Here is a 10,988-nt window from a genome sequence, read left to right on the forward strand (position 1 = left end):
ATCTTATACTAAATAAATTTATATATTATTATTTATTTTATTTATATCTTATACTAGATTTCCGCCCGCGGCTTCACCCGCGTTTTCAAAGGAAAACCCGCATAGTTCCCGTACCCGTGGGATTTCCGGGATAAAACCTATCCTATGTGTTAATCCAAGTTACCTTCTATATGTGTGCTAAATTTCATTGTAATCGGTTCAGTAGTTTTTACGTGAAAGAGTAACAAACATCCATACATCCATACATCCATACATCCTTACAAACTCTTTCGCCTTTATAATATATATTAGATATTAGATATAATACGAGATTTATTTGACTGATTTATTATAATTGGTATTCACCATATTCACTTTCCACAATCCGGTATAACAAGTGTAACTATATTAACACCTACGTTACGTTCATTAGCTGGATTTTTTACCAAAAAAAAAAAAAACTAAGACGTAAAAATTTGAATATTATATGAGGAAAATTTTCGTCCACTTTACAAAATGGGAATACAGAGAAGCGTGTTATAATTCCGCGACGTTCCGCGGTAAAGGCTTAACTGGGTTAACTGGCGAAACTTAGGAACGTTTTTCAAGAGGGACTTTGGGGACTTCAAGTTGTCGCTTGTTTAAGACTATAGTTGGCCTGGATATACTAGACGCTTATTTCTTTAATATTATTGGTGAAATTGGTATGCGCTTTCATTATATTCAGACTACGAAAGTGCTGAATATAAGTAACAATATACATATCTACACTAATATTATAAAGAGGAAATTTTTTTTTGTTTGTTTGATTGTAATGAATAGGCTCATAAACTACTGGACCGAATTTTGATTAAATTTGGCACAGATAATCTTTAGACCCTGAGAAATAACATAGGCTACCTTATAGATACCGCTAGTTATAGATACATTTGATTAAAACATTTTAATGGAGGTAATAAAGGGTTTATTACCTCCATTAAAATGTACGTAACAGGAAAAAAAATTGTATACATCGCAAAAAAAATATAATCTTCCTATATATACTATATAGGAAGATTATATTTTTTTTGCGATACTCATCAATACTTTTGTCGTGTAAAATATCACATTGTAGTAACGTTTCGTGTATCAGATAAATCTGCAGCATCCATCATTCGTGCGAACAATGAAAAGTAAACATAGGCGCTATGTTTCCAATATGATAAAATCTCTATATATATAAATCTATCTGTCCATCTGATGCTTCTCGGTGACAATTAATGGTAGGTAGATAGATTATGGAGAACAATAGGTCTATTATAACTTTTTAGTCATAGGATTCGTAAATTCCTTCAAAACAGATGATCGATTTTTCAAAACTGCATAATTGCTCGTTTGGAACTGAACCGGTTGCTGCTCAAAATATTAAATCAGTTAAATATATGCTTACATACAAAATAAAATGATGCTAAATCATTTTCCTGTGCTTTATAGGCGACGTTGTAAATAAAAAATGTCTTCATATGAAAATACTCTAGCATTTAGTAGTAACTAAACTAACGTTTCACAAAAGCTTGCAACGTGTTCCTTTAATATATAACGCGTTAATGATTTCCGCGTTAGTGTTACCATATTTTGATTTCGACGCAAATTAAATGCTCATCCTCTAAGCACTCGTAATGAGAGTGGCAACACTAGCCGAGCGAGCTCTAATGAGCAAATATGCAAACGAGCGTCTACCGGTGATATACCTAAATACACTCTTGAGGGAATCACGGAGTAATTAATTGTGTACATCAAAATGTACAGTAGGAATATTGCATAGTTCCTTTGAAGATTTCGTTTAAGAAAAAAAAGAAAATGAAGCTTTATTTTAGTATTTTTTTATTATTTAAGTTATGCAGATACTACTGTAAAGCAGCTTGATTATAATCAAGATACAGACGTACATACTAATGATAATGATCACGCAAATCGACATGAAACCATTACACGTTAAGCACACACGCTCGCTGGACCAATCGTCATGCAAACATGACAGTGACTGACGCGTGTAATCGTTGGCGACGCTTTTGAATTTGGAACGTTTCGAATAGATGTCAAATCGTGATGATGTCATAGACATGTATTCTAGAACGTGGGTAGTAATGTAGGTACTTACGTTTTCGAGGTTTTACGGTTGCGTGGGCTGTGTTGCTGAACCTGAGTTGATTATAATTATTATTTCATGCTAATTCATTAATTTTAACTTTAAAGTCTACAATAGAAATAATCGGAAACTAATTATCGCAACGTTTAATTCTGTGGAAAGTTCAGTGAATAAGGAATGAATAAGTTTGATTGTTTACCTACTGAGTAATTAGCTATATTTTTTATAGGTATACAGATTTTCAGAATCTTGATATTTTTATTATACTTACTCATGGTATTTGGTACAGAAAAAATCTAAATCTCTATCGTTTTGTAGGCTACAATCAAATACTTACATAATTTAATTAAAATTTATAATATTCTTCCATCTTCCTCTCTTATATTATCAAAATAGATTGTATTTTAAACGTGTATCGAATTAGCAAAAGACTAATTTATTTTATTTCCCGCTTTGAATCCGTAATTAGTAATTACTTCCTGAGACACTTTAATGATTAAATTAATTTTAGTCTAAGATCCTCTGAATTACCACTTAATACAAGTACTTATTATTCATTGTTATTTTTCATTTGATCATTTTTTAGCAAGAAAATTTTGCTATTTTTAATATGTAAATGGTTGATGAAGCGGCCTTCTAAATGTATTGCAATGCTACACAACAATCAATTCGAAGTACTTAATAGGTTACTATTTCGCCGAGCTCGTTTATTATATTGTATGTACCTAACGAGTGCTCTCAATAATCATTTCTTACAATTTTATAACAAATACTTTTAAAGGACCTGTGGTCAACACACAGAGTAGAATATGGGAATTTAAAAATACTAGTAGACATAGTAGCATTTATGCTTATACAATTTAAAAATCAAATTTGTACAAGAGTCAATGTACTAGATACCTACTTACCTTTAAATAAAGATAGCGTTATAAATAAACGAATTATTGTTCTGCAGAATATTGAGCAGTGCAGCGAACAAAGCGAGCCGTATTTCAGTGGTCGAGACAATGCCAGCTTCCCCGTAAATACCGGACGCGTGTGCCGCCGGGACAACTTATATAATACTACTTCGAATTTATATCAGTTTGGAAACATACAGCTTATCTTATCTTTAATGTGAAGAGAATTTTTGTTTCATCATTACGACTGACGTAATTTTGCGAGGAATATTGAAAAAAAAATCTAGTCTATACATGGTCGATTACAAATCGTTATTGTCCATGTCTTCAGTAGGTACCTTGCTTGTGTCAGTAAGGTTTGAAAATATTAAGTCGTCCCTAGACATGCATTACGTGTTATCATGCATCAATGGTCGATTGAAATGAATGACATGCAAACTACGTGGTGGCAGATGATTGATGAAGCTTTTTTTTTACTGGTAATAGGGAAGCACTTGACCTCTCGCCTGATGTTAAGCTGAGATGTGGTCTAAGCTAGATTCTAGCTCTTCTCTATTGTTAGTCTGCCATGCAGCATTATCACTTAGATCAGTTTCTGTCATGCAAAAGCATAGAGCGTTTCTTGCACTATATGCAGGCTGGACGCGAACTGTAAAAAATGCATGATTTGATATTTTTAGCCGCATATGCAACATGACAATTCAAGTAAATGCATGTTATGCTTGCATTTATATCTAGGACAAGTTTAAGCATGTAAAATTTTTTAGATATGTTGCTACTAAAATAACTTTTACTTTAAAAATATAATTTAACACGTGAAATATAGCGAGATGTAGGTTAAAAGTTATATTTAAAATGGCGACGTTGCGGGCACTATGAAATAACTTTAACAACCTCTTTAACTACATGAATCCTCCTAACAGACCCGTTCCAGCACTTAAAATAAACGTGTAATTTCCAGCTGAAAGCGTCTGTTTCTTCTCATTTTAATTTGTAGAACTATTGTTGGGTTAGGAATATAGTTTATCATTTTATGTAATATTATTTTTATCTATACTAATATTATAAAGAGTAAAGATTTGTAATTATGTATGTATGTATTTTCACGCATAAACTACTGGACCGATTTCAATGAAATTTAGCACACATATAGAGGGTAACTTGGATTAACACATAGGCTAGGTTTTATCCCGGAAATCCCACGGAAACGGGAGATACGCAGGTTTTTCTTTGAAAACGCGGGCGAAGCCGTGGGTGGAAAGCTAGTATGTTATTATTTTCAAGGTATTATTAATTTTTAGGAAGATTTGTTTGGCTCACTTTGAGGTGAATTTCCTGTTTAGTTTGGTAAGCTATCAATCTACCACACGTGTGTAAAGATGGAGATATTAACTATGTTGATATATTTGATGTTTTTTCCAAAGCAATTGATAAGCACAATGTTTATCTCATATAACTTAAAAATGTGCTTCATATAATAATTTGTAAATAAATTTTATATGATAACGGTTAATGTAATGGCATTGTATTGTTTTTTTTTTTAAGTAAAGAATGAAAAGAGTTACTATAATTTTCATCAAATAAATTTGAAGATAGAATATTAAAATTCCTCAGCTGATACTGTTTGATTCATTAAACACTTGAAACGTGAATTACAAAACTCGAGGCCGAAAATAAAGTAATAAGTGATTCAATTTCCCATGAGAACTTCTCTTCATAATATAAAAAATATCTCAAGAAACCCGCTTTGTAAGATACATTATTTCATTCTTTTCATATTTCCGTAAATTAAGTTTTCGTGGATTATAATATTTATATTTAAATAGGAACTTGAAAGAATTTTTCAATTTTATGGTTACAGTTATATACCTCGAGAAAATATGAATATTGTAAATAGCTGTAAGATCCCAAATACGAATTTAAGATATTAATAATAATAATCATTTATTTGCAGACACATGAAGTCCATAGTAAATAATTTACCTAAAGTACCTAAAGTACATATGAATCAAAAATATCATCTAACAAAATCAAAAATAGCTCAAAGATACATGCATATTACCTATAACAATGTCAAAAATTATAATCTTATATATAAAATTCTCGTGTCACAATGTTAGTCTGCATACTCCTCCGAAACGGGTGGACCGATTCTCATGAAATTTTCTGGGCATATCGGGTAAGTCTGAGAATCGGCCAACATCTATTTTTCATATGTACCACGGGCGAAGCCGGGGCGGGCCGCTAGTATAATATATGTACTTCATTTCTAATTAATTAATAGTTGATAAATCATGTCCAAAAACATTAAATTTAGATACATATAAATCGAAAAATTACCATTTCAAAATCAATAAATTAAAATATAATAAACATTTATTTCTAATTAATTAAATAACAATTGATAAAAATCATTTCAGTCAGTCAGCCGCAGAACAAAACACGCATTAATTTAAATCTATCTAGAGCCGATCTGTGTGTGCAGTCTCACCCATCGACCAAGCATCGGGCAGTCCCACCGGTCACTAAATGTAATGTATTATAATATATTATCTTATATATAAAATTCTCGTGTCACAATGTTAGTCTGCATACTCCTCCGAAACGGGTGGACCGATTCTCATGAAATTTTCTGTGCATATCGGGTAAGTCTGAGAATCGGCCAACATCTATTTTTCATATGTATCACGGGCGAAGCCGGGGCGGACCGCTAGTATGTATGTATATAATTATATAATTATATATGTATTATAATGTATTATATGTTAACGAATCAGATTTCTGTTGCTAAAACAGTTGCTGTACTCGTGAGAGGTCCTGAAATTATGTTATAGCAGGGCTTAAATATCTTTAAACAGTCCACATTACTACAACTTCCTAACGAATGCGGACAGTTTAAGGTTTTCCGTGTTTCTTAGTTTATCCTAATAAAATTACTTCCGTAAAAATGCAAGAGGTAGCCAACAATCCAGGTCTTTATTACTTGTTATGATGATAGACGACTGTTTGTTCCAACGTTTTGTGTGTCAGTGATATATCGTTATGGGTTACATAAACTATGAGATACGCGTGGGTTTTCACGCATCTGTGATATTGTTAGCGGAATCACTATTTATATAATTTTATTTTTAGAACCCGACGAAAATAGGAAGGTTATTGTATACATTGTATTTGTGTGTGTAATACGACTTCACAACTCAGCGGTATATTCGAGTTTCTATTATCTGGCAGCAAAAGTGTTTTGTGTGTGTTCTTCTTTCGCCTATAAGAATAGTTTTAATGTAATAAATAAGCGGTGATAAGGATTTAACACAAAATAGTTAATTTTGCGTTAGTAAAATGTATAATACATATAATATTTCAGATATAAGTAGAAAGCATTGCATATCTATCTGCTAAAAATATATGAAAGCACATTCATTTTAATAAAAGGTTCGCGGAACTGCATATTAATAGCTGATATTAAAATAGTACTAATAGATAGCTTTCCATTTTTACCATTTGCTTTTACATAATTTAATCTACCGGGAAAAAATGATTATACTAGTATTGTGATTACTTTATGATAAAAATTAGCTTTTCACCCGCATTTCGAAAGAAAAACCCGCGTAGTTTCCGTGGGATTTCCGGGATAAAACCTATCCTATGTGTTAATAAGTTACCCTCTATATTATATGTGCAAAATTTCATTGTAATCGGTACAGTGGTATTTGCGTGAAATAGTAACAAACACACGGATACACATCCTCACAAACTTTCGAATTTATAATATTAGTAGGATAGGATTAAAAGTCCTCATTTTAAATAAATAAAATAGATTTTACAAATTGATTTACAAGTTCATTCCGTGCATTCTCTAATCTCTAGAGGCGTTTAAGTTATTGCTCTGAGTACAGAGAAAGAAATAATATGACGTGCAATTTCCTCCCACTCTGCGGTTCTTTCTTGTACTTAATATTTCACTCCAGGTAAAATTGTTTTACAGAGCGGCAATTTATTTTGAATTTACGTACGTTAGTTATAGTTTTTAGAGTTATGTTTTGGTAATGTTCTGTTAGTTATTGCTCTGGAATTAAGTGAAGGGATTAATTTCAATTTAAGGTTATCAAATTTTTTATTTTTCGGAGTTAAAATTGTGAGTATGAAAGAATGATTTAAAACGAAATGAAAAAAATACTGTTAAAAACCATAAATTACCAATCATTTGAATTAAAAAAATAGATACATATTAATGTGGTAATTAAAGAAAACATGTTCTGTTCTCATGACGATTTTTGTGAAGCGATTTTATGTCATGCAGTTGATCTCAAAAGTACTATGATATATTAAACTTTATCATAGCAATTTTTTGATAATAGATAACTGAATGATGGATGAATAAAGCGAATAAATTTCAGCCCAATATTATCAGTAGTGACAAACTCGATTGAACTAAGCCGTTAAATAAAAACTAAGGATTCCAACGATTCGTATCGTAAACGCATTATATGAGTATTATCGCCCTTGTAATATAGATTCGGTTAGATCTCCTTGACGAGGCAATAAATACAGTCGCCAGCCAGTCTGGCAATATCGTCAAGTTGTGGAGACTCGCAAGTTTACGATACCCGCAGATAGGTACAAACAATTTTAAAGATGAGACAATTCAAGTGCATGTGATGTATTTTGGAGGGTTATAAAGTTGTAAACAAAGGTATATACGAAGGCGATATGAAATGCTATTGAAGAAGTTACTACACCTTAGTGACTTTATATTTTTAATCAAATAAGGCAATAGGTAAAAATAAGGAAATAATCAATGGAATTCGACTAGAATCCTTTGGGCTATAAAAACAGGAATATAGAACAGGACTTTCTAATTATATAAATTTCTTAAGTGTTATTTTTTCCTCCTAAAGCAATAAAGAACAGACATTTTTCATTCGTTAGCTTTAGAAGATAATATTATCTTATGACTTTGTCATTTCATTGATTTCCAAGCACAGTTCGCAAGTGCAAATAAATGCGCATATCAATAACGTAATGTACAGAAAGACCAGTGAATGGAATGGTTCAAAATCGGTGTAGATGCTCTCAATTGGATGAGCAGGTCAATTGAACGTGAAGGCGATAGTTGCAATGGAGGTTGAAAGTTATGTAATCTATGCGATTCTACGGGAATAGGATCGACTCTACACCATATTGTGACGTCATAGCATATTGTCAATACACAGGAATTAATAATATGTAATAGCGTTTAGTTTATTTGACGTAAGGATAAGGTAAAATGAATTTCTTTCAATGTTTTAAACTGGAAGTCCAAGTTTGCAAGTTCCATAATATTTTGAAGGTAAATTTTATATTGTCCCTAAATTATCAGTATCTGTTTTATCTATTCCTAAGTGGAAGCTATGACAATTTTATTTTGAACGAAAGAAAATTCACCAAAGAGTTGCATTGCAAGCATTCATCGAAGTACCTAAGTTTTCGAATTGAAAAGTTCGATTGTGCTGGTTGAATAGGTTGTTTTTATTTTGTGTATAAACGTAATATTGAGTTTAATTTTAATTTTTATAGCAGCTATAGAATATTTAATATATAAATAAGAACTTTTGTAGAGGAAAAAACCAATAACGAGGTTTATTTTAAACCAATTTGATGATTATCTTATTCTGAATTTTACTTGCAATGAAAATTATAATACACTAGCTGCTCCGCGCGGTTTCGCCCACCTGGTTCCACCCCTGATGATAAATAGCCTATAACCTTACTCGATAAATGGGCTATCTAACACCGAAAGAATTGTTCAAATCGGACCAGTAGTTCCCGAGATTATCGCGTTCAAACAAATAAAAAAAATCTTCAGCTTTATAATATTAGAATAGATTTTTAACATTAGTTCTAATGTATAATAAAAAAAAATATATATAATAGGTACCACAATTACACTAACAGATGTAAAATAGATTTTCTGGGTACTTATTTTAATAGAAAATCATTAAATTAGGCTATAAAATGTTTGTTTGTTTACAATTAAAATTTAAATTAGCAATTAGTAAGCTAATGGGCACTTGTTTGTAATTTAGTGAACAAACAGCAATGTATCTCGCGTTCTGTTTTAGTAATTAGTTTAAAATGTATAGTACTATGTATGTATAATATATGAAATACGGTGATTTAAAGGAGAATGACCACGGGTGGTATCGGTAAAATTTTAGTTGTTCCACGTATTCGTTATATTGTTAATTCCTATTTGTATTTATAATGATATGTATCAATATTAAGTCTTAAACCGGATAAATTGAAATAATAGTAAAAGTTTTTCTTTTGAAACATGTATGACTACGTATGGAATCGGTAAAATACTAGTTGTGTCACGTGTTCGTGATATTGTTAATTCCTATTTGACTCAGTGATCAACTGGGCGGCAATAAACTGGGCCACGTGGACCAGTTGTACATAATTAATTATGCCTACTATTTTTGTGGCCAACTGGGCCGAACGCGCTTTGATCTTGCGGACGTGATTTTATTATTTAATTTGCTGTGGTTAAGTGGGCCGACAATAAAAATTTAAGGCAGTTTGGTATAGTTACGAACACAAGTGTATCAAAATAAATTTGTCAAAAGGTAAATTGTGTTGGGACTTTGAGAGGAAAACAAAACATCATCAATCAATGTATATATTTCAAAAATCAACAAAATGTAGTTGTATAGACAAAGCTTAGCTTACAATAAAATGTTTTATATAACATGTAAATAATTTTTCTTATTAATCTAAGTTTTAAAATAAGGAATATAATTTTTAAAAAACAGTACTGCAATCACAAATTGACATATACACGATAAACATTCATATAACACAATACAAATAAAATTGGTTAATCCTAAAAATCACAGATCAGTTCAGTATAATTTTAATAGAACTACCTTAGCTTAATATAATTTAAGTCTCAATTCAAAAATTATGAGCATAACAGGATACAACATTGATTTTTTAATAACCAATTATTTATACTTGACTTTGAACAAGCAGCTATGTCTGCTATTAAACATGTTTTCCCTAAGACTAAAATCAATGGCTGCTATTTTCATTTTGCGCAAAGCTTGTGGCGAAAAGCCGATGAGTTAAATATCACAAAATCAAAATTAGCCAGAAAACATGTTAAACGATGCACTGTTATGGCTCATTTGCCTAGAGAGGCTATAGACAATGCTTGGCTATATATAATGGCACAATGTCCTACAAACAAAAATGTCGTGCTATTTAACGATTACTTTGTGCAAACGTGGTTGAATGATAAGTCATTCTTTGCAGACAAATGGTGTAGTAATCATTTGCATCGAACAACAAATATGATTGAAAATTGGCATTCGATTTTAAATAAAAAAATTTCAAGTAAACCAAAAAACATTGCGCATTTTTTAACAATACTTGAAAAGGAAAACAATTACTATGAAGTTTTATATACCAACGGAACTAGTATTAGAAAAAAACTTCCAGAAACCCAAGAAATAGACCAACATATATCGCAGACGATTGAGGAATTTATTAGAGGGGACATTAATATTGATTTATGCATAGAGCGCCTTGTTTTATGATTTTATTTTAAAATTGGAAATTACTTAAACTGTGATTTTTTTTTATTAATTATAAGATTTTAATAATTACTGTTGTACAAAACCGATCTGTGATTTTAAATATTTTTATTAAAAAATCAATGTTGTATCCTGTTATGCTCATAATTTTTGAATTGAGACTTAAATTATATTAAGCTAAGGTAGTTCTATTAAAATTATACTGAACTGATCTGTGATTTTTAGGATTAACCAATTTTATTTGTATTGTGTTATATAATAAATAAATAAATAATAATAAATAAATATTATAGGACATTATTACACAAATCAACCTAGTCCCACAGTAAGCTCAATTAAGGCTTGTGTTGTGGGTACTAGGCGACGATAAATATAATATTTAATAAATACATATATAGATAATAA

At 30.9% G+C, this 10,988-nt stretch overlaps 1 protein-coding gene across 1 annotated transcript; it reads left to right on the top strand.

Moving 5' to 3' along the window:
- Positions 1-10,001: 10,001 nt before the first annotated feature.
- Positions 10,002-10,763, top strand: LOC149480591 (uncharacterized; the record flags this gene model as incomplete). Its single annotated transcript, XM_089706857.1, has 1 exon — positions 10,002-10,763. A coding segment is annotated over one exon (585 nt), but the record flags the coding sequence as incomplete, so codon positions are not given.
- Between the last annotated feature and the right edge of the window lie 225 nt (positions 10,764-10,988).

The sequence above is a fragment of the Colias philodice genome, chromosome 18 (assembly GCF_061535455.1).
Source record: "Colias philodice isolate Cphi_HAF_F1 chromosome 18, ilColPhil1 Martin Lab GWU primary, whole genome shotgun sequence".
In the NCBI taxonomy this organism is placed as follows: domain Eukaryota; kingdom Metazoa; phylum Arthropoda; class Insecta; order Lepidoptera; family Pieridae; genus Colias; species Colias philodice.